At 39.0% G+C, this 25,187-nt stretch overlaps 1 protein-coding gene across 1 annotated transcript in view; it reads right to left on the reverse strand.

Annotated features, from left to right (window-relative positions):
- Positions 1-8,946: 8,946 nt before the first annotated feature.
- Positions 8,947-25,187, reverse strand: part of bod1 (biorientation of chromosomes in cell division 1) — an 82,307-nt gene continuing 66,066 nt past the window's right edge. Inside the window, exons 2-4 of the mRNA XM_060935902.1 lie at positions 17,455-17,579; positions 9,624-9,829; positions 8,947-9,402 (exon numbers count right to left, since the gene is read on the reverse strand). Coding sequence (XP_060791885.1) covers positions 9,625-9,829; positions 17,455-17,579 — 330 coding nt within the window. The 3' untranslated portion in view covers positions 8,947-9,402; position 9,624. The remainder of the gene's footprint in view (positions 9,403-9,623; positions 9,830-17,454; positions 17,580-25,187) is intronic.

The following is a 25,187-nucleotide window of genomic DNA, read 5'->3' on the forward strand; positions in this document are numbered from 1 at the left end:
TTCAACTCCAGGCAAAGAAGATACGATTTTCCCAATAACCTGAGCTATGAAACAAATTGGGAAAATCTCCCATCCAAATCCTTCATGCAAAGCAACCTCAACCTTTCTTTATTTTTGTCAGATAATCTCACTGTCATCAACTTTGTGTTAAAAATAAAGCCTAAAATGTGATCTCCTGTGTAGGCGTCAACACACATTTGTCTGGGTGGATAGTAAAACCCAAACCTTTGAAATAAATCTCCCTTACATTGTTGTAGCACTCAAAGAAATTGGCCCCTTGCACATAGAAATCATCTATATAGCCACTATTCATGTATCCCTTCTGTCAAAGCATAGCTAAGACTGGTTTCATGACCTTAGTAAAAAATTCTTGGTGAACTGGACAAACCCATAGGCAAGGCTCTAAATTCATACAGTTGCGCCCCCCCCCCCCCAAAAAAAAAAAAGTCAAAAACTTTTGATGCTCTTCAGCCACAGGAATGATATAGTAGGCATGCTTAAAATCTAGTGAGGCCATGTATGCACTCAGTCTGATCAAATTGACAACTGACATCTGATCACTAAGAGTGTCCATCTTAAAGTGTTTGAAAAGGATGGCTTCATTACAATTCTTGAAATTGGAAATGAACCTATGTGAACCATCTGGTTTGGGGACCACAAAAATAGGAGATATACATACCTTGAACTCGTGCACTGATTGACCTATTGCACAGAGCTGCAATAATTTTTCAACTTCTGTAGCTATGCCTTGTTGTTGCTGGCTATTGAAATTTATCTGCCAATAATTGCTATATTTAGAGGGGTTATCTATAAATTCTATGTGACAGTGTTGTACATAAGCTAAAATTCATGGTGTTTCCAGCCTTGAAAGGAGGCTGTTTGCTAATTCTTCTTCTGATCTGTTCATATACATTTACATGCCAATTGTGGGTAGACTTTGAGCCTGACTTCTTGCCTGACTGGGATGCATTCTGAAAAGACTTGTGCTGTTGATAACCAGAGGGTCCAACAGCATCCCATGGCATGCCATGGCCACAAAAGCCTCTGCCTTCACCTCTAAAGGAACTACCTCGGAATCCTCATGGTAAATAGGGCGAAAATCTTTGCCCTCTTCCTTGGGACCCTGATGACTGATTTTTGCACACTTTATTCTTATACAGCTCTGCCATCTCCTTTATCTTTTTGGCAGTATCTCCTCCAATAAGAAATTCATCCGCAGGATTTGTTGAACACCACAGGGCTTTTGCAAACCTGCTCTTAAAGTGCTCGTCTTATGAAAATGACATCACTCCTGGAAATTATACCTTATAAAACTAGACATGTTAAATAGTTCACTGTGTAAATTGTATTTTAATATGAGACCAGGAACATGTTCTATTTAGTTGTTAAAGTTTGGCTCTGAGTCCGCCATTACATGAATGCATTCCTGGTAAGTTACTCTTAAGTCAAAGGAAGTGACATCATACGCACAATGCTTGAAAGTTTGCAGCGTTTCTGGCTTTGTCTGCTTTGCAAAGTGTAGCACGTTTTTAATGATTTTTTTTTTATTCTGCAACAAAACTAAAACCAAAGCATGTCTCCTAAGAGGTTTGTCGTTCAAGGCTGTTCAAGTGTAGCCAATAAAAAAACAGAATTTCAATCCATTATAGCCCAAAGTCAGCAGAACACTCATGGAATGAATAGTTTGATTTGTATGGACAAAGAGAGGTAACTTCAAGCCAACAGGACAGTTTGTTGTCTGCTCCATACATTTTGAAATAGATAAATTTGTGAGGCAAATTCACATAGAAGGATTTGAGCAACGTCTGGTATGCGGAGCAGTTCCTATGATCTGGAAACAGAAGTCTGAAGCACCATCCCAAAGAGCTCACCGCACAGTCGGCGTCAAGCTTGTGTTTAGCCTGTTGCTTGAATTTATTAGTTGTCCTTAGTCTTTTATCCTTTTAACTGATAGCAGTTCTGAAGTGTTATACAAGGCTAAATAATGGCAGTAATTAGGCACTTTCACTTTCAGTGCTGGAGCCAGCAGGAGTGGGTGGTGTGTTGTGCCATATACATTGTGCGCAGCGAGCACGCAACAGCCAGGAATTTGTTAGGGTTCACCTCCAAAACTAAGTTGCTCATAAAACTACAACCTTTTCTGGTTCTAACAGGTACAAAAAAAAAAAAAGGATGGCAAATACCCTTTACATGTAGTCTACGGTGCAGTCTGGGAATACAGTATGCTATTATGTCAATGCACGAAGTTCCCACGCCCTGTTCAAATCCAACAGGACTTGCCCAGCTTGCTTTTCACTGCATTCATGTCACTTGGTATTGTGACTTGATTGTATTACAGATACAATCAAGTCACAATACCAAGTAGACATGTACTAAAACTTTTTTTCCCTATTGGATGGGAGGGGGGCGCACTGGGTGCCCCTCCCCCCCTTAAATCTGTGCCACTGGGGTCAGCATGTAATTACTGTTATTTATTTTTTACTAAAATTCAAATGCTGTAGTCAAAGGAGAGGGTGGAAAGGCTGTTTCTGGTTGTGCTGATGATGCAGTATTTGAAGAAGGGGGAACTGCTATCCTTGATTTGCAAGTGACATCAAAGCAAAATAGAAACCCAGATGTTGGCCATGTTGGTGGATATACAAATGTGGGGTCAAGCAACATTCCATACAAAACAATCACGCATGCGCAACTCTCTTTGTTTTTCTACTGCATTAAATGTTCTTTTAGCTATGCCATATCTTTGTGCTGTATATGGTTGTAGTCACAACAGTACTCGTGACTGTGGCATGTTCTGATTTTTTTAGAATTCCATCTGTGATTCGGAAAGATTTGTTTTACTTGACTTAATCCCTTTGCCCCTTCGAGGAGTATAGGTCATCCACTATCACCTGCCCTGATCTTGATAAGTGGATGTTTCTGTAACATATCTTTTTTTTTTTTTTCTGTGGTCGGGGCGTTAACTCTATGCACAACCTCTAACCGGGAGGAGCAGGTGATCGGATTTCATCTGGCATGGGTGGCCCTGCCAGGAGCTTTTGCTCCAGCCAGCATAGCTCTCCGGGTAATAGACAAACACAAGCTGCTCCACCATGACAAGGTACTGATCACAATCGGAGCAGGTAATTTGGAAAGCGGGCGAGGAAATTATGAGGCTTAGTATAAAGAGGAGATGAGCACGGCTGAACAACATTGGTAGGGCTGATCTAACAGAGTCTTCAAAAAAAACAGCTCATGTTTGCAGTAATCATTTTATCTCAGGTGAGATTCAAAAGCTTTCTCAATAATATCATAGAAGAATTTTATTTCATGTTACTATAATTTTGCAATAAAATGAGTGTTCTCTTGTTGTGGTTCACTCGGTTGTTATAATTTTAACATGTCTCATCTCATTATCTCTAGCCGCTTTATCCTTCTACAGGGTCGCAGGCAAGCTGGAGCCTATCCCAGCTGACTATGGGCGAAAGGCGGGGTACACCCTGGACAAGTCGCCAGGTCATCACAGGGCTGACACATAAACACAGACAACCATTCACACCCACATTCACACCTACGGTCAATTTAGAGTCACCAGTTAACCTAACCTGCATGTCTTTGGACTGTGGGGGAAACCGGAGCACCCGGAGGAAACCCACGCGGACACGGGGAGAACATGCAAACTCCACACAGAAAGGCCCTCGCCGGCCCCGGGGCTCGAACCCAGGACCTTCTTGCTGTGAGGCGACAGCGCTAACCACTACACCACCGTGCCGCCCAATTTTAACATGTGTATTAACATTTTGCTTCTAGGAGCACCAGCAAAATTATATGATAGAAACAATCCAGACTGGGCACCCACTCAGAAAATGGGCTATGTTTCATCCAAGGTCGGACTTGATTCTTCGGCAGCCAAACTAGACAGAACGTGATATCTGGGTACTTGATGGTCAGTAGAAGCATCTTATCTTCAGAAAAGTCTGACTTTTTAAAATAATATGGGTCAAAACCTCACACATCTATCTTCTCTTTGTGTCAAATCTTCGCTCGATCGTTCAAATCGTAGTAATACTGAGAAAATTCAGCATTGTTTACAGACACGCTTTCAGCAGCTACCATCCTAGTTGCTTTGTATATCCACCATCATGGCGGATGCTCATGACGTAGTACATTTTGATCATGTGATTGCAAGTCATCGATTTGTACAACAGTAGACATAGATGCTTTGGCTATAGCGCACTTGGATGAAATACCAAAAGGAGAAGAAAGCAGTTGTTTAGACAGCTTATTTTGTTTACAGGCAGTATTTGGCGGAAGATGGATATGATGTGTTACTAGTACCTGAAGACACAATATTAATTGAACAGTGGACATTTTGCTCATGTTGTGAGAGAATTCCTTTCAGAGCTTATAAATACAAAAAAACCCCAAACAAACAATGAGTTAGTTGAGAGAGATAACAGGATGGCACATCCATTCATTTGATACTGAAATCATGTTTTAGATGCAATATAACATTGCACGTGTTTCAGTGGACAAAACGGCAATGACAAGATTCAGAAATACACAGGGAAGTTTATCACAGAGTGATTATAAATTAATCTTGCAATGGCCTTTTCCTTCATGCCAATTCTGTGATTATTGTAGGGACTTTGCCTTAAAATTCACTCTCTAAAGGAAAACTGCAAGAAGAACATAGGTTTTGGATTTCTTGAAAAAATATTTTATAGTTGCAGAGATACAGTGACTTTAGTAAAAAAAAAAATAACGATAATGGCGCACTGACCCCCTACCCACACACCTCTACTTAATGTTGTAGCACAAAATAGATAGGGTCTACATGGTCCTAATTGGTACTGTTAGAACTAGAAAAGGTTGTAGTTTTATGAACAACTTAGTTTTGGAGGTGAACCCTAACAAATTCCTGGCTGTTGCATGCTCGCTGCGCACAATATATATGGCACAACGCACCACCCACTCTTGCCGGCTCCAGCACTGAAAGTGAAAGTGCCTAATTGCTGCCATTATTTAGCCTTGTGCCTACCAAGTGAGGTTTACAAAGATGACAATTACAAAGAGACACTGCTTTATCATAACTGTGAAAATTAAACACCAAATCAGTAAAAAAAAAACAACCAATCAAAAAACAAACAAACAACTAACTATGATTTGTACCATGTATTAACTTCCTGGGTTCCAGAAAACTGCCTGAGCAGTTATTGCTCTTCTTCATGAGCGACTTGGCTTGCGTATTCGTCTGCCTCTTTCTCCATGGCTATAGGTTCTAAATTGTCCCCAGACAACCAACCAAAGATTGAGGATGAATTTAAAGAGCTTTTGTCATCTTTTTCAAAAGAATCAGTATCAAGAAAGCATGCCATTGCAGAGAATATTATGAGCCATTCCACCGAATCGGTGCCATTTCCGTCCCTAAAAATTATATGTATAAATGCACATAAAAATGTACTTTAAAATACATTTCCTTATTATGCAGCATGTCCTGCACGTTGTTCTGATTTCAAATTTAAGATATATAATTGTAAGGATTAATAAAAACTACCTAAAATACTGAAAAATAGCATGTGTTACCTGTCCCCACACTCTAACTTTATACTTAACTATGAAATACTATGATTAAAATCCTCCAGAAACAGTATTTCTTTTGCATTGTTGTGACTCCATATCCTATCCATGATTTAAATATATTTTTTTCATAAGAAATCCACAATATCTTAGTTAAAATACACATTTTAGTCGTGTTCCTGGGTTTTCACTCAGTCCTGTTACCCAAACATATTACCCCATCTGACAAATTTGGAACATTCCATAAATCACATGCTCAACAGGAAGTTACATCAGTTGTGTCTTCTGAAGGCCATGGGAAGACCAAAAGTTAGTTCTCTCATTTACTTTTCTGTATATTTGATGATTTTTAACTTTGATAAGGTCAATGTCAACATACTGTCCTGTTACTTAAATTATTTCTTAGATGAGATTTATTTTAAAAATACAGATTTTTGGTAAATCACTAGAATGTGCTAAGTGTGGTCATGCTATTAGCGATGACGCCATGTGGCTTAATTCCATGTATTAGCTCATCCTAGGCTAAAAACTCCTGTTACTTTCAGAGTTTTGGTAACAGGACTGAAAAAAAAAATGCAGCCATCTTTAACTTCCAAACCTTGTAACGTAGCCTGAGGTTGACCAATACACATTTTGAATAGTTAAATATGTGTGTTATTATAATCAGTGTTGAAAAGATATAACAAATTAAGTTTAATTTGGGAGTGGTATAACAAGCAAATGGCACCCATTTGGTGGAATGTCCCTTATAGAGTTAGTGTGGATACAAAAGAAGGCAGTGGCACATATGACATCACACATGCAGCACTGCTGACCTGTAAATCGCTGCAATCTAATAATAGCAGACAAGCTTTTAGTGATTTTTGGAACAGAATTCAGATGCAAAAAAAAAAAATTTCAAACTAATTTTTTTTTTAATTCAGTGAACTTTACAACCTATTTGAGCATATCACACACAGAAAACCCAGGATTTTATTATGTAATTTTCATTAGACTAGCACTTTAAACTGAGGTCTTATAGCATCCCTTTGCCTTTGGTTCAACTCATAATTAGTTGCCATAGCCAAGGTTATACCATTTATGTAGTTATGGCTTCTTTCCCTGCATTGGTCTTTAGCAGTGACTCAGTCACCTCTAGTTGACAGTTCACAGATGCAGTGTTGACTGGAACTTGACATCATTTACCCAGGTTTTACCTGGAATCTCATTCCAGATACTTTGTTCACACTTAGGCAAGCATGAATTGACATTCTCTGGTGTGCTATGACATTTCATCATGGCTTTACTTTGTTCTCGGCTGATTCTTTGTAAGCATAATTTAACAACCACTCCAGCCAGTTTTTCATTGATCTTAGGTCCCTTAATATCTGGATTAAGGTCAAGCTGACTGCCATAATCCACAATATCACATTCATTGCCCTTAAGCTTGTCCTGAGGTGTTTCAGTTGAGTCATTAACAGGATCGGCAATGTTATCCAGATCTTGTTGGAGAAGTCTCCCTATCACCACCTCTGAAGTAACCGACTTCCTGATGTGGAAATCATATTCTAGCTGTTGATATCCACTGAAGCTAGCAAAATTCTGGTTCAGCCATTCAAGGCCTTCTAAAATCGCTCGATTCACTGAACTTTGTTTGAGTAATGTTAATTGTGTAAGGCCGCTCTCAGGCTGACCTTCTGGCTCAGATGTGCTCTCACTGGAGTCACTGGCCTTTAACATGAACTACCAGGATACACAAAATGAAAAGTCAAGTTAACAGAGAACTGCAATGAAAAGGTATTATTTCAAAATTGCCACCACCATTTCGTTCTCAGTGAACGTCTTTGCGAGGACATTCTAGGTGAATAAAATGAAATGTGACTCATACAGAGCTCACTTCACCATTTGTATATATTTTTGTGGATTATACTTACCCAAACAGGTGCACAAAAACATCAAATTGGACCAAAATTTGGCCAAATCACGGTTCAGCTCACTCAGCTCCCCCCAAAAAACGTCTACTCCCTTCGGCCGATTTTGGTTCAAGGAGTGTGATGTCAACTCCTGGTAGACTTTGTTCATTCCTCATGTCAGTATGATGGTTATGGTTTATGAGATAGAATTTTGATAATTATGACCTACAGCACACAAAAAAACTAACCCCCCCAGATAGTAGTGTATTTCATTTTGAGTTTAAGCAAAACAGTATAAATACCGCGTGTCTTTTGGTCTAGTTCAGTACACACAACCAAAATCATGAGGAAGACTGCTGACTTGGCAGTGGTCCAAAAGACAATCATCAACACCCTCCACAAGGAGGGTAAGCCACAGGTGGTCACTGCTGAAAAGGCTGGCTAGAAAAGGTGCACAAGCAACAGGGATGACCGCAGGCTCCAAAGTCCTCTTTTCCGATGAAAATAAATTTTGTATTTCATTTGGAAATCAAGGTCCTAGAGTCTGAAGGAAGAGTGGATAGACACAGAATCCAAGGTGCTTTAAGTCCGGTGTGAAGTTTCCGCAGTCCGTGATGATTTGGGGTGCCATGTCATTTGCTGGTGTTGGTCCACTGTGTTTTATCAAGTCTAATGCAGCCATCTACCAGGAGATTTTAGAACACTTCATGCTTCCATCCACTGACAAGTTTTATGGAGATGCCAATTTCCTTTTCCAGCAGAACCTGGCACCTGCCCACAGTGTAAAAACTACCAAATGGTTTGCTGACCATGATATTACTGTGATCGTTTGGACAACCAACTCGCCTGACCTATACCCCATAAAGAATCTATTGAGTATTGTCAAGAGGAAGATGAGAAACACCCAACCCAAAAATACAGATGAGCTGAAGGCCACTATCAAAGCTCAAAGCAACCTGAGCTTCAATAACACCTCAGCAGTACCACAGGCTGATTGTCTCCATACTACACTGCACTGATGCACTAATTCATGGTAAAGGAGCCCCAACTAAGTATTAAGTGTATAAATGGGACATACTTTTCAGAAGTTGGACATTTGTGTTGTAAATTCTTTTTTAATTGATCTTCTGAAATATTCTAATAATTTGAGATACTGAATTCCTGATTTTCATGAGTTACAGTATAAGCCAAAATCATCAAAATTTAAACAAAACAAAAAAAAAAAGGCTTTGAATATTTCACTACTTATAATGAATATAAAATATATGAAAGTTTAGTTTTTTTTAATTAAATTAGGGGAAAAAAATCAACAACAAAAAAACTTTCACGATATTCTAATTGTTTGAGATGCACTAGTATAATCACAGCAAGGAATCCTGGATAAATGCAGCAGCAGGCCGTGGGCCAGTTATTCATTTGTGTGGTTCCCAAAACAAAATGGAACCTGCCAGAATACTTCTGAAGTACAATTTCAGACATGATAAAATGATAGAAGCAATTCCCAGTATGTAATATTTATTCATAGAAGCTTATTCCTGCATACCCTGTTACAAGTGAAAAAAGGAAGCATTTCAACAAATGTGAAATGTCAGATTGTATTCACATTCCTCATCACAAAAACTACTAATTTACATGACATCATTTAAACAAGATATTCCATTCTTCTTTCACTCATGCTAATTTTATGAATGATTTCTCTCTCTCTCCCTCTCTCTCTCACACACACACACACACACACACACACACACACACACACACACACACACACACGGTGCATAGGCCAAAGACCATTTCCTTCTCTTATGCTTTACATATGGACAAGGTTTGTCCAGCTCAATCTAAGCATGTTCCCACACAAAGTGTAATTCCGGTTTTGGTGCAATTCCTCAGTCAGTGATCCTGACGCTTCGAGCCGTCATAATCCACAAGAAGCACAACTTGCATCATGTGGCACCTAAAGAAAGAAAGCTGTGTGAAACAGGGCTGAAACAATATTGTAATATGACAAACAATAAACATTATGAGAGTTATCAAAAGGTCAAATAATTTTCAGCTACGCCATGCAAAAAGATCACTTTACACAAGTTATACAGTACAATGTGTGACGATGGTGGTAACATTACATTGTTTAACAGAAAAGTCCATTAGTACAGCTTCCTGAAAATGAACTTTTACCTCATTGTGCCTTTGCTGTGGTGTTCTGGCTGGTAGCATCCTGCTGCTCTGTCTCGGTCGATGAATTCAACACTCCATCTTCTTTCTTCTCTGAAGCCAGGAAGTCATGGATAGCTTTCTCAATGTGTGGCCGGAAAATATGGTTCAGCTTGGGATCCACCACCTGAGTTATAATTCGGTCCACACCAGACTCCAACATTCCAGACCTATACGAATAGTGGAAAACTTCCTGCAGTTAATACTACATTTGTGATTTCAGCTGAAATCAGCAACTCCAGTACCCTTAGGCAGTGCCATCGTACTATTTTATGTAATGTCTGTTTGTATAGCGTGATTGGTTCAAGTTAAAAATTCATATTTTGTGCATTTACTAATTTAAACATGCACTTTCCAAGTGGTACAAATTGTCATATATGGGCAATATGTATGAAATACAGGCATGAAATTATTTTCATATTTAATGCTTCATAAATTAGAAATTTTGATCTCTTTTAGGCAAGTTACAATGACATTTACATAAAGCATGAAGCAAAGGCAAGACCTCTTGATTTGACATGGAAGAAAAACTTTCCTTGAAATAAACTGGGTCATTTTTTTCAGTTGCATTATGTAAGAACTTTAAAAAAAAATTGAGAATCATTCCTAAATTTGAAAATATCAAACATAACAATAAATAAATAAATAGCAATATTGTCCAGCCCAAGGATAATAAATTAAATTGTAACGTTACTGTAGCAGATTTTGAATTACTGATTTACAACACCTTTGTAGTGAAATTGGGTAAATTCTGAGCAAAAATAACTGATATTTAGTATAAAACTTTCACCAAATGTTAGAATGCTAAGAGTGCAGTTTGTCCTCCAAAAATTAAAGAAAATCAACAACATTAACAGCTGATTCAATACTTCTGTTCTCCTGATAGCAATTCATAAGCCATTTGTCAGTGAAAATCAGTCTAAAATGTGCTCTATGAATAATACATCACTAAGTGAGATGCAGTGGCGGCTGGTAGTCTTTCAAACGGGGGGACTGGTTGGTTACGATATTTCCAGATTTTAAAAGAAAAAAGAAAAAACATCAATTTTGCCCATACTCTTGCCTCTGATCTGGCTGATTGTTGGCAGGGTCACAAACTGTGAAATAACAGGTTCTTTTGGCCCATTAGCCTACTGTCCAATATACATGGTGGTGGTGTTGGGGGGTATATTTTAACATTTTATATTTTAAAATTGTGGCATGTTGTTTAAAAATTGATCATTATTGAAAGCAGCACTTTGTCAGGAACCTCAGCAGTAACAGCAGAGTGTTCTGGAATAGGCACAAGCACTGACCTTGGGGAGCCAAACATAGAGCTGGGTGCCACACATTTCATTCAATGACACTTTCCCTATATTTTACTTATTTTGACTGAGAAATGTTTTATTGACAATTTTGATAACCCTTCACTTTTAATCCAGGTCTGTAGTGTGAAATGTTCTCAGCTGTGTTTTTGTTTAAAAATGTTTTCCAAATTGTAGCTGTGTTTAATTCATATCCAGAAAAATATATATTCCAATATAATATACTCAGCATAAACATTTTAAATAGATTCTATATTTTTGGTCCATCCATGACATATTACTAAAGTAGCCTATTTACTGTTGTTGATGTGGGTCACTTGCTGTTAGCCAATTCACTTTCTCGTACCAGGAGAGCTGAAAGGAACGAGTATTATTCCCTACCTTTTTCACCAAGTCAATTTGAGGTGTTGGTCTACCCTGCTCTTTAATTTTAATTTTTTCCTCGAAAGGAAGACTGGCAAATGGCTTCGCCAAAATTAAATCAGCAATGCTTGGCATCCGTGCGCAGCTTTCTTGCTAGCTGACTAGCCCCCTCAAGTTCAAGTTCAGTCACTCAAATAAACGAAATTTCTGGAACTAAGATAGCAAACTTGACAACACTATATTTACACTTTATTTACAATGAAAATATATACAAACTAAAAAAGCTGGTAGAAACCGTATGTAATGAATGAAATCGAAATGTAAGCTGATCTCTTACAATACACCACAGCACTTGCGAATCCGCATGGGACTGAACTGAAATTCACCGCTGCCTGTCTATAGTTGAAACAAGCTGTAAATCAAAGAAAATATCCAGCCGCTTTCACCAATCATCAGTCTCCTCGCGGAAACCGCCATGTCCCTCCCACTGTGAGGCTCGGAGTCCGTAGGTGGGCATTTTCGCAGTATTTGTCCAATAACCGTCTTGCATTTTGATATTGAAAAGCGCATAGCTCCCAAATGCCACTGAAGTCCACTGAGGCTGGGAGTCCGTGGGGCGGGCGTTTTCGCAGTATTTGTCCAATAATCGTCTTGCATTTTGATATTGAAAAGCGCATAGCTCCCAAATGCCATTGAAGTCCACTGAGGCTGGGCTGCATCGCGTTGTCATGAGGGGGAAAAACTCACGCGCACATTAGGCGAACTGGGGAAAGTTATAAGGGAATGATTTCGCACTGTAGTGGGTTGAGCACATATATTTCTATGATTCTGGATCTGAAATAGCAATGTTATATGTTATAACTTATAACATTGCTATTTCAGATCCAGAATTTTTAGAGGAGGCTGAGGTGGGGTTTACATTAGACCGTATCAGCGGATCATCAGATTAATGTTTTTAAAACGATTAGTGTGCACACAGCAACACCAATACACGATTTGTGTGCACACAGCAACACCAATACACGGATACGCTCGGCTCCGCAGGCATCCTGCGCTCCAAATCACTCCGCCCTGAACAGCGAGTGCCCTCTGGAGGGTGCGCACTCCGGCCCTGCGCAGCTCACAGAGTGGGCGAGTGTAGTGCACAAGCAATGATTCGGGACTGAGCGGCTGTGTGTGTGATCCCAGCGCATATCACTTACCACTTGCAAGTGGAAGGATGGCAAGCCTAAAGACAATCATAACTACACAATGGGCAGTATTTGCATCAGTATTTGCAGTATTTTCATACTTTTATACTCTTTAATGAAAGGTGATACAAGGCGGAAGTCCGCGCCGTTTTTCAGCAGTCGCGTCACATGACCAACGCCAGCGAATCAGGAAGGTGGATGTCACAGTCACGTTGTCCAATGACGACGCCAGCTAGAGCTCAGCACAGCGTATCCGCGTGTTCTCAATGTTTACACAGCACCAGAGCTGACACGATCTGGATTGAATACGTGGACCCTGGCGGATTCCCGTTTCCAGGCGGTTTAATGTAAACGGACAGTGCATCCGCGAAGAAAACGAGACACATACGGTCTAATGTAAACTTGGCCTGAGCCTCCCTCGTTGTCTTAGAGCAATCGCCCGTGGTGAGATGGTGTGCGCAGCCATCACTCACTTCATACGTCCTATTCATTCATTTCATACTTTTAGTCATTGTTTAGTAATCGGCAATGTATTATTCAGTCCTTTTCAGCTTTAAAATGATATGGGGAGCAAAAATGGATATTTTTTTCGTTTTGGTTCACATCTCCTGAATCATGAGACTTGCTTTTAGAAATTACTCCAAACATTTTTTTTCCCCCAATTCTCAAAAAAGGTCTCAAATATTCACAAGTGTAGGGCTGCAACAGCTAAATAAATAAATAAATACATTTGATTAAAAAAAAATAGTTGGCAATGAATTTCATCAACAATTACACAGCAACCCTACTATAACGAACACTTTTATTAGAAATTTTCGCATATAACAAACTAAGTTTGTGTCCCCCGCCGATAATGACGAAGAGTTGGAGTCTTTAAAATACCCCCCCCCACACACACACCACATGCACTCCTCTTCCCACCAGAGACAAACAATAAGTAATTAAGTCCGCAGTCAAGTTAACAACACATTAACGCAATAAAACAAACAGCTTAACTAGCCTAGCTTAGGTGCTGATCACTAACAATTATATAAAATGGCACCCATTGACTTAAAAATCCCTTAACTCTTTGGGGCTGAGAGCTTTGCCAGCGAAGCTCGGCATGTTTAGAATGAGATGGTCATGTATTTAGATAAATATCTTCACAAGTTTATTATACAAGCATGATAAACATATTGACAAACTTTATGCTTTACACTTTCCTATGTGCCCACTGCCAAATAATAATAGTTTTTAAATTACCTAAATAAGATGAAACATAAAACTTGTCACCTTACTCAGTCACACCTGAGCTGGAGCACTGAGTGTGCATTTACGCATTCATAAAAGACTATTCACATGGTAACAGCATGATGATCACTTTCACTCTTTCAGTTTCGATTAGTTTCTCTTTCACGGTGGGAATGCCCACCGTAAACGGGATAAAATCTGTCAAAGTTCAGGCTATTTGGAGGTAAAAGATGGCATGTGGATTTTATGCACATCGGATGATTTAGGACAACAATTTGGTTCAATCTTTAGAACACTGCTGATGAACGGTGCCCTTTTTATACATGCATGTACATATGAGTGACATTGACTCGATCCAGCCAAAGATCAACTCAAGTGTAAATATTTCTTCTATTTATTATGAGCAGATCAGTTGACATGTGTGCGCTGTAATGCATACACAAGAAAAATGACAGCAATTTACAAGAGTGAAAAGTATTTTCCTCAAAATAGTTAATTTTGCTCGATTTTAAGTTTAGAGAATAAAATTTGGAGTTGGAGCAAAATTACAGAGTAATTGGCTCTGAACTGAGTAAAACAGTACAAGAGTTAATTTCAAGACACACTGAATAGTCAAATAACAAAAAGTCAAATACCAGATAAATGAAGATGTTGTAAAAAGCAGTTTTAGAATGGTGTTGAATGTGTGAAAAACATGACCTTACCCATTGTGACTTGACCTGATGGGATTAAGAGTTGGCAGTGGGAGGGGTTTTCCCTCTTCTCATTGAATGAAGAGAATTTTTTTTAAACTCCTTGAATACCCCTCCCACTACCAACCCTTTATCCCAAAACAATAGGACACACATTTTTTGATGGCCAGTTAATTGTCCAAATCACTGGAGCAGATTTAAGTTTTTGTGCTTGATACATTCCTAAGACTGAACAGAAATCATCTCAAGTAACCAAAACAGTTCAGCAGAATGGTTAAGGTCATTTCCTCCCCGCACGCATACACACAGTTCTAAAACTGCTTTTTACATCTTCATTTATCTGTTATTTTTTTCTTTAAAGTACAATCATGACATACAAAGTACATAGATATTATTATAGCTGAACTTGTGCTGAATAGAAAAAAAGTCATATGACTTTGAAAATGCTGCATAGATTTGTTGAAATTGACAAAATCAGAGCACACCAAAATCATTCGAGTGCCAGAAAATACCCTCAGACCCCAGAGGGTGCTGGCCCGTAGCCAGGGGGGACCGGAGGGTTCGTTCGATCCCCTCCCCCCCAGACACACACGCCCCTCAAGATTACTCAAGATTTATTCATTTGTTCATGTCCGATGAATATACATTGATTCACATTTAAATTTACAATATCAAATCCAGACTAATCAAAAAAGAAAAGTAGACTAAGTGAGGACGAGTTAGAAAAATGGGTTAATTTCTCCTATGTTTATGTTTACACGTTTTGTTCAGACTGCTTTACACCCCAATCCAGTGGGTGGCGGTAATGCCCCCATTAGACCCCTTTCACTGACGTCACCCGAAACCGGAAGTAAACAAACCCTGCGCCATATTGGAAGACCAACAAACTCGTGATTAGGGGGAAATAACGGCAGCGCGCGGAATTTAAACCCATGAGGCACTTGGTTCATCAAAAACCTACAATGGTAAACTTTTGTGCTGTGTTAGGGTGTTCTAACAAAGCTGATGGGAAAGGTGAAAAGAAGTCTTAAGATAGATGGCCTTTCAATTTCATAAAATCGGTGAAATTTAGTTCCCCCTGAAATTTGGTCATTGTGACATATGTTTGTTTCTGTAAAATATCATAAAATATCAGGCCATTCTGTGGCTGGGAAGTTATTTAATTTGAGGGGATTCCCTAGCAAATAAACATGCATGAAATCGCTCACTTCACGCAATCAAGGAGACAGAGGAAGTTCGTGTGTGCATGTGCAGGTTTACCTTCTTCTTTTGGGTTTTACAGCAGCTGGCATCCACAGTGTTGCATTACTGCCATCTACAGGTTTACCTTGACCATGCACTGACAGTTACATCATTGTCACTAAACGAACAACTGATCACACAGAGGTGCTCGCTGACCACCGATATTTATTAGTTTGGTCCTGCGTTTTCTTCTCTTCTCGCTTTCCGTTACTGTAGTTGGTCTTTCACGTTTCATTCACACACTCGTCCTCCATTTTTCTCTCCTGTTTCAAATTTGTATCCCACAATGCCTTGCATGAATGGGGAAAGCCCACCATATGATGCATGACATATCTTGAATTGGGTCATGTTGAAGCAGGAAAAAAAATGGAGACTTTAGAGCCACATGGCCCTAAATTCATTAATTGTTCTATTAAAAAAAAACCCTTATAAAATTGGAAGTTTGCGATTCAAATTCAGTAGCTTTCAGTCCACTCAACAAAAATAATTGGGTGTCATGGAAAATTCTTTTTATAACCTACACTCTAAAAAGGCAGTCTACCTTGAAAAGGACTTTATTTTACAAGCTAAAGGCAGTTTTACTTGAGTCTTTCTTCTGTAAGCACTGCTATAATGGCATATATAAACGTAAGATATAAATATATATAAATCTTATAAACGTAAGATACTCTTTGTCAGAAAATGCAGGTGATAGATGGATGTAATCGCTGGAAGAGTTTTATTTAACCCATTGACGCCGGATGCTGCGTCGCGCAACATTGCCCCAGCACTGGTTGTTGCATAACGCAACATTGCCCCAAATGCTGGTTGCTGCATAACGCAGCATTGTTGATTTGTCATTATTTTCAAGACGCATGCCAGATTTGTTTTTTTTTTAATAAAAATGTGTTAGTGTTAATGCTGAATGAGCATGATCCAATAAAATCAGAGAATTTTATCTTTTAAATGCAACTTATTTCATGTCTTTATGTGCTTCAGAGGCTGATATATTGAATTTTTCATAGGCGTTTTCAATTAATTATTTTTATTTCAGAAAACCCTCAGGCAGATGGGGACCTTTTCTAAAAACTGGCTTAGGCATTTGCAGACTTTTTTTTGCAGGCGTTTCAGGCGTCAATGGGTTAAAAGCACACTGGCAAACAGATCCAAATCAGTAATCAAAAATCAGAGTCGAGAAACAGGCAATGGTCAAGTGAGACATAGACAGAATATCAAAGGTGGAGACAAAGGGCAAAATACAAACCAGACTCAGAAACCAGAAATATCAACACAGTGCTACAAAAGGCTTGGTAATGGGAGACAGAAGGTATAGCACGTATACTTAATAAAGTCTGTGTAGTGAGAATCCTTATAAAACATGTACATGGTAATTAGTTTTCACTTTTAAAGCAAATGAAAACAAAGTACAGAGATTTCATCTATAACTACAATCAACTTGATGGGCTGGGGGGGAGGAAATGTGGCAAGCAAACAACGGTAAGTGTGACTTATTTTCTTTTCTCCATAAATATATAAGTGAATTAAGCGTAAATATAAATTAAACACGTAAAACGGTTTTGTTTTACGCAAGAGTGAATGTTTGGTGTGACAAGTGGATCCATTTTAGTTTTACGAACTTTTTGGTATAATGATCTATTTGGACATCCCCAGGGAGTTTGTTATAGCGGGGCTGCAGTGTAGTTGGACTGTGAAGCACACCGCAGCATGCTACATAATTTCATCTGGACTAAAAAACACATTTGATTGGAAATAAGGGTTTTAATTCTTGACCTACTGTACTACACTCTGTCGTAGACCATTGCGCACTTGATTTTTGTTGATGGAGGGACTCCACTCCTGTGTGCTCAGGTGACTAGATACGAAGTTGTCCACCTTCTGCCGTAAATTCTGATAAGCTGGCTAGAAAAAAATGAGACAGGTGAATTTATTATAAATTTGAAGAATGGATTTTTTTTTTTTAATTCACAATGGAAAATATATATCACTTTCATATATGGATTATTACACAATGCAGTTCAATGTAGTTAATTTAATTATTAAAAAAAGTTTATGTTTTCACTTTTTCTTGTCATTATCCTCACCTGCTGTATCAAGCTAATGACAGTTTAGTCAAAAGAGGAAAACCACTTAAATCAATTACAAGGCAAAATACTATACTGATACCTTATATTCTATATCTAGGCCTATATAAAAAAAAAGTCATATCCAGATGAGAACTTCATTAATACAACAGACTAAATAGCTTCATATGATTCAGGCCTAGGAAGAGAAGAAAAAAAAAGGTGTTTTTCCGGTCGTCCGCCCGACCCTGCTAAAACCTCGCCGACCCTGTACATATTTTAACTAGTTCATTCAATAAAGAACTCAATTTCTAAACAAAATACATAGAGAAAATGATCAACAACGCGACATGCAGTCTGTGTGGACTCGTTTACTTAAGACGATCCACAAAAAAATCCATTCCGGGCGCTGCCATGTTGATCGGTCACACGTGTTATCGTGATCACATTATCACTTACGGGAGTTTGTCGAGACAAGAACGAGAACATGGCGACCACCAGTGGCACTATGATTTTTAAAATTAACTTATGTTGTAATTTTTCAATAATTTCATCCTTTAAATCAAATCTCAATTTAATTCAAATTTATAATTTATACCACCCAACACAAGATATAGCACACAACCTTAAAACATCCACTGTATCAGAAGACATAGGTCACACACGACCGTCAACAATGGCCCCACATGGAATAGAAATAGCCGAGGATATAAATCTGGGCAATCTGCTCCATCGGTAAGTATTTTATCAATATTTATTGATTGCAAATTTCACATGCAGTATTGCACAAGATTTAATGCCAGTGCTGTCCCTGCCGTAAGCTGTTTCACAAAAATAGGCCTATCTTGAATGGGCAATAATACAAGTAAATTCTAGGCCTAGAGTCTGACAAATTATATACAATACGCTAATACCGTAGAATCTCATGTACAAGTCGAAAAATTTAGTCCTAAAATCTATGTTTCAAAGTCAGGGGTCGTCTTATACATGCACCAAATGAATTTACAAGCAAAATTGCCCAGCTGGTCGACGAAACAAGTTTCTGATGATAAAATGCGTACTCTCGTATAACACGAAAATAGGTTACTCTATTACGGTGGATACAGATTTTTATGTCTGAAGTCCGGGGGGGGGGGGGGGGGGGGGGGGGGGGGGGTCGACTTTTACACGAGATTCTACGGCAGGTCTAAATGTCAACCCGTGAGCCCAGCACAGTGGTGGGCCAGATTTTTTTTTTGGGGGGGGGGGGGGGGGGGGGGGGGTGTAACAATTAAAAAGGCTGAAGCCCCTTCACCATGAACCACAGGCAAGAAAAATGGAACGGACAACGAGTGACAGTTCTTACAACAGCAACTGTACAAAAACAAATACATCAGAACACTAACATTCTTACACAGGGTGCTGACTCCCCTCCAGCCATAAAGTTTAGTCATTATTTAACATTTAAATATTTAAAATAATATGGTTGAAAGTCTAAGAGACTGTCCGTTCTTGTCTTACACTAGTGTGAAGCCGCATATTCAACATAGACAATTTAAAAAAAAAAAAAATCCGACCGTCCTACCCTAAATTTTTTTGAAGGGTTGACAGGAAACACACAATTTTTTTTTCTAGGCCTCAAGGGGCTTTTAGGTTTTCAGCTACTTCTACACTCTCAGAAAATACATTATTGTATCTTTAGGAGTACAACGGCTTTTCACCAGGGCAGTACTCTCTAGGTACTTATTTGTACCCTTTACATGTTCCCAAATAGTGTATATACAGTATGTACTATTTTTTGGCCCTAAAAAGATACACAATTACTTTGAAGTCCAATAATGAGCCCTCGAGGGTACATTAATGCAGATTGTACCATGGGGAACAGAAATGGACTCCGACTGCACCCCTATTTCTGACAGTGTCGGTGTTCATTTATCCTGTATTCATGAGCAATGTATTGAAACGGCAACAGTTCTCCCTGTAGAGTCATTCCAAACCAATGTGCAAAAAATGCTTCAAAGGACCCTTTGAAATGGTCAATATGAACTGAAACACTTTCCTGATGAACTTTTTTTAAACCAAACTTTACTTTCTATGTTAAAAAAAAAAAAAAAAGTTTAGATGTAGGTTTTACAAGCTACGTACTTTTGAAAAATCAACAGGTGATTTTATTTTATTTTTTTGCTTTGCTTGAGTGTTTCTCACAAATCTAAACAAAGTACAGAGTAAAACAGCTGTGTGATTAGGGACTCCTCCATACAGTAATGACAACCTCAAGATGAATTTAAAAAAAAAAAAAAAAAAAAAAGTGTTTTTTTTGGTTTTATCTTTTGCAATTATGACCACCTGATATGTGCAATAAGTGTTTCATCTTACTTCATAATTCTTCTTATACGCGCACACACACACACACACACACACACACACACACACACACACACACACAGTGGTGCTTGAAAGTTTGTGAACCCTTTAGAATTTTGTATATTTCTGCATGAATATGACCTAAACATCAGATTTTCACACAAGTCCTAAAAGTAGATAAAGAGAACCTAGTTAAACAAATGAGACAAAAATATTATACTTGGTCATTTATTTATTGAGGAAAATGATCCAATATTACATATCTGTGTGTGGCAAAAGTATGTGAACCTTTGCTTTCAGTATCTGGTGTGGCCCCCTTGTGCAGCAATAACTACAACTAGATGTTTGCGGTAACTGTTGATCAGTCCTGCACACTGGCTTGGAGAAATTTTAGCCCATTCCTCCATACAGAACAGCTTCAACTCTGGGATGTTGGTGGGTTTCCCCTCACATGAACTGCTCGCTTCAGGTCCTTCCACAACATTTCGACTGGATTAAGGTCAGGACTTTGACTTGACCATTCCAAAACATTAACTTTATTCTTCTTTAACCATTCTTTGGGAGAATGACTTGTGTGCTGAGGGTCGTTGTCTTGCTGCATGACCCACCTTCTCTTGAGATTCAGTTCATGGACAGATGTCCTGATGTTTTCCTTTAGAATTCACTGGTATAATTCAGAATTCATTTGTTCCATCAATGATGGCAAGCCATCCTGGCCCAGATGCAGCAAAACGGGCCCAAACCATGATACTACCACCACCATGTTTCACAGATGGGATAAGGTTCTTATGCTGGAATGCAGTGTTTTCCTTTCTCCAAACAGAACACTTCTCATTTAAACCAAAAAGTTCTATTTTGGTCTCATCTGTCCACAAAACATTTTTCCAAAAGCCTTCTGGCTTGTCCATGTGATCTTTAGCAAATTGCAGACGAGCAGCAATGTTCTTTTTGGAGAGCAGTGGCTTTCTCCTTGCAACCCTGCCATGCACACCATTGTTGTTCAGTATTCTCCTGATGGTGGACTCAGGAACATTAACATTAGTCAATATGAGAGAGGCCTTCAGTTGCTTAGAAGTTACCCTGGGATCTTTTGTGACCTCGCCAACTATTACATGCCTTGCTCTTGGAGTGATCTTTGTTGGTCGACCACTCCTGGGGAGGGTAACAATGGTCTTGAATTTCCTCCATTTGTACACAATCTGACTGTGGATTGGTGGAGTCCAAACTCTTTAGAGATGGTTTTGCAATGTTTTCCAGCCTGATGAGCATCAACAATGCTTTTTCTGAGGTCCTCAGAAATCTCCTTTGTTCGTGCCATGATACACTTCCACAAACGTGTTGTGAAGATCAGACTTTGATAGATCCCTGTTCTTTAAATAAAACAGGGTGCCCACTCGCACCTGATTGTCATCCCACTGATTGAAAACACCTGACTCTAATTTCACCTTCAAATGAACTGCTAATCCTAGAGGTTCACATACTTTTGCCACACACATGTAATATTGGATCATTTTCCTCAATAAATAAATGAGCAAGTATAATATTTTTGTCTCATTTGTTTAAGTGGGTTCTCTTTATCTACTTTTAGGACTTGTGTGAAAATCTGATGGATGTTTTAGGTCATATTTATGCAGAAATATAGAAAATTCTAAAGGGTTCACAAACTTTCAAGCACCACTCTATGTACACACACACACACACACACACACACACACACACAGTGCTCAGCGTAAATGAGTACACCCCCTTTGAAAAGTAACATTTTGAACAATTTCAATGAACACAAACAATTTCCAAAATGTTGACAAGACAAAGTTTAATATAACATCTGTAACTTATAACAGGAAAAAGTAAGTTTAATAATATAACTTAGATTACACATTTTTTCATTTTTACTCAAATTAGGGTGGTGCAAAAGTGAGTACACCCCACAACAAAAACTACTACATCTAGTACTTTGTATGGCCTCCATGATTTTTAATGATTGCACCAAGTCTTCTTGGCATGGAATGAACAAGTTGGCGACATTTTGCAACATCGATCTTTTTCCATTCTTCAACAATGACCTCTTTTAGTGACTGGATACTGGACGTAGAGTGATGCTCAACTTGTCTCTTCAGAATTCCCCAAAGGTGTTCGATTGGGTTCAGATCAGGAGACATACTTGGCCACTGAAATCACTTTCACCCTGTTCTTCTTCAGAAATCCAACAGTGGCCTTAGATGTGTGTTTAGTCATGTTGGAAAAGTGCACGACGACTAAGGGCACGGAGTGATGGTAGCATCTTCTCTTTCAGTATAGAGCAATACATCTGTGAATTCATGATGCCATCAATGAAATGCAGTTCCCTGACACCAGCAGCACTCATGCAGCCCCACATAAGGACACTGCCTGTTTCACTGCACATGTTTCACTGTAGGCACCATGCATCTTTCTTTGTATTCCTCACCTTTGCAACACCATACAGTTTTGAAGCCATCAGTTCCAAAAACATTTATCTTGGTCTCACCACTCCAGAGTATAGAGTCCCAGTAGTCTTAATCTTTGTCAGCATGGGCCCTGGCAAACTCTAAGCGGGCATTTTTGTGCCTGGGCTTTAGGAGAGGCTTCTTTCGTGGATGGCATCCATGCATGCCATTCATCTGCAGTGTACGCCGTATTGTGTCACGGGAAATAGTCACCCCAGTTTGGCTTTCTACTTCTTTAGATAACTGCAGTGAACTTGCATGCCGATTTTCTTCAACGCTTCTCATTAGAAGACGCTCCTGTCAAGGTGTTAACTTCCGTGGACGACCTGGAAGTCTCTGTGAGATGGTTGCAGTTCCATCTTTCTTAAATTTTTGTACCATTTTTGCTACAGTATTCTGACTGATAAGTAAAGCTTTGCTGATCTTGTAGCCTTCACCTTTGTGGTGGAAAGAAATTATTTTCTTTGGGGAACTCTGAAGAGACAAGTTGAGCATCACTCTCCATCCAGCATCCAGTCACTAAAAGAGGTCATTGTTGAAGAATGGAAAAAGATTGATGTTGCAAAATGTCACCAACTTGTTCATTCCATGCCTAGAAGACTTGGTGCTGTCATTAAAAATCATGGTCGTCATACAAAGTACTAGATGTAGTAGTTATTTTTGTGGGGTGTATTCATTTTTGCACCACCCTAATTTGAGTAAAACTGAAAAAAAAGTGTAATCCAAGTTATATTATTAACCTTACTTTCATGTGATAAGTTAAACAGATGTTATATTAAACTTTGTCTTGTCCACATTTTGGAAATTGTTTGTGTTCATTGAGATATTGTTAAAATGTTACTTTTCAAAGGGGGTGTACTCATTTACACTGAGCACTCTATCTATCTATCTATCTATCTATCTATCTATCTATCTATCTATCTATCTATCTATCTATCTATAAAAATAAAGGTCTTATTTCATCTTATCTTAAGAATCAAATCAAAGTCCTTCCCACGCCATGTGGCGCAGAGGGCAGCGCCGATCTCCGTTTCCGTAGCCCTCGGCCTCTCGCTTATTACATAGCTAGGGTTACAGTGGTGGCTAGTCCTCTGGTAACCGCGAGAGTTTGACTCCCCACTTGCATCTGTATTGCAGCGTGCCTTGCCAGACGGCAGTAGGTACCATTTTTGATGGTCTTTGGTATGACTCGACCATGAGTAGAACTCGCGATCTCCTGATCGAGAGGCGGACACGCTAACCACTAGGCCAATAGCCGGTACTATCTTAAGAATAAGCTTGTGTTAGCTAAACAAACTAATGCTGAAGGAGGACTGTGAGGAGTCAGTGATACCTCCTGCATCACCATGCTGCAACATATACAATAATGTGAAAAAATAAGTACATTCCATGGAAAATTGTAGAATTTTCTCAACATATTTAACAAGCAAACATTTCACCCTTTTGATACAGTGCCTACAGAAAGGTGATGTACTTGAACAACAAGGAAAATAAGCTCTTTCAATCATTTATTCAACAAAAATATCAATAGATGCAATATTCTGCAGAGAAAGTAAGTATACCCTTGGCTTCAGAAGTTAGTATTGCCCTTTAACATAAATAACTTGTCGGTGATTTGTGTAATTGTCCACCAGTCTCGGATATCGGCTTGATGAAATTTTTGACCACTCTTCCATGCAAAATTCCTTCAGTTGCAAGATGTTTGAGGGTTTTCTTGCATGTCACCTTTTCAAATTTCCCCACAACATTTCAAGGGAGTTCAAATCTGGGCTTTGAAAAGACCATTCCATAGCCCTCCATTTATTCTTTTTGAGCCATTTCTTAATGGATTTGCTTAAGCTCATTATCTTTTTGAAAGGTCCACCTCTGGTTCAACTTCAGAACAGAGGGCCTCACATTATCTTCAAGCACTCTTTGACACGATTCAGAATTCATAGTTAAAATCAATGAATGCAAGCTTCCCAGTCCCTGAGACAGCAAAGCAACCCCAAACCATAACATTTCCACCACGTTTCATTTGAGATTCTTCTCCTGAAAAGTCATCTTTGGTCTGTACCACACATGTACTCTTACTGTGGCCAAACAACTCTACCGTTGATTCATCTGTCCAGAGCAGGTTATTCCAAAAGGCAGAGTCTTTGCCTATATGTTCATTGGCAAACTGTAGTCTTGCTTTATCGTTCCTTTTGGACAGCAAAGGCACGCCTCCCATGCAGGTCAAATTTGTCCAAAACTCTTTGATTGTAGATGTATGCACTTTCACACCAACAGTTGCAAGCGTTACCTGCAGATTCAGTGATGAAATCTTGGGGTTCTTGGAGACTTCTTTTAGCATCAAATGGTCTGCTCTTGGGCGGAGTTTAGCCAGTCCTGGACAAATTGGCAGTTATTTATAAATCAATCAATCAATCAACGCCACTTGTAGATGATTTTCCTTACAGCAAAATTATTTATTTCTAATAATTTACAGAGCTTTTTAAAATCCCTTGCCAGATTCATAGGCATCCACAACTTTTAAGGGCAGCACGATGGTGTAGTGGTTAGCACTGTTGCCTCACAGCAAGAAGGACCTGGCTTCGAGACCAGCAGCCGACAGGGGCCTTTCTGTGTGGAGTTTGCATGTTCTCTCCATGTCT

The sequence above is a fragment of the Neoarius graeffei genome, chromosome 12 (genome assembly GCF_027579695.1).
Source record: "Neoarius graeffei isolate fNeoGra1 chromosome 12, fNeoGra1.pri, whole genome shotgun sequence".
NCBI classification, from domain to species: domain Eukaryota; kingdom Metazoa; phylum Chordata; class Actinopteri; order Siluriformes; family Ariidae; genus Neoarius; species Neoarius graeffei.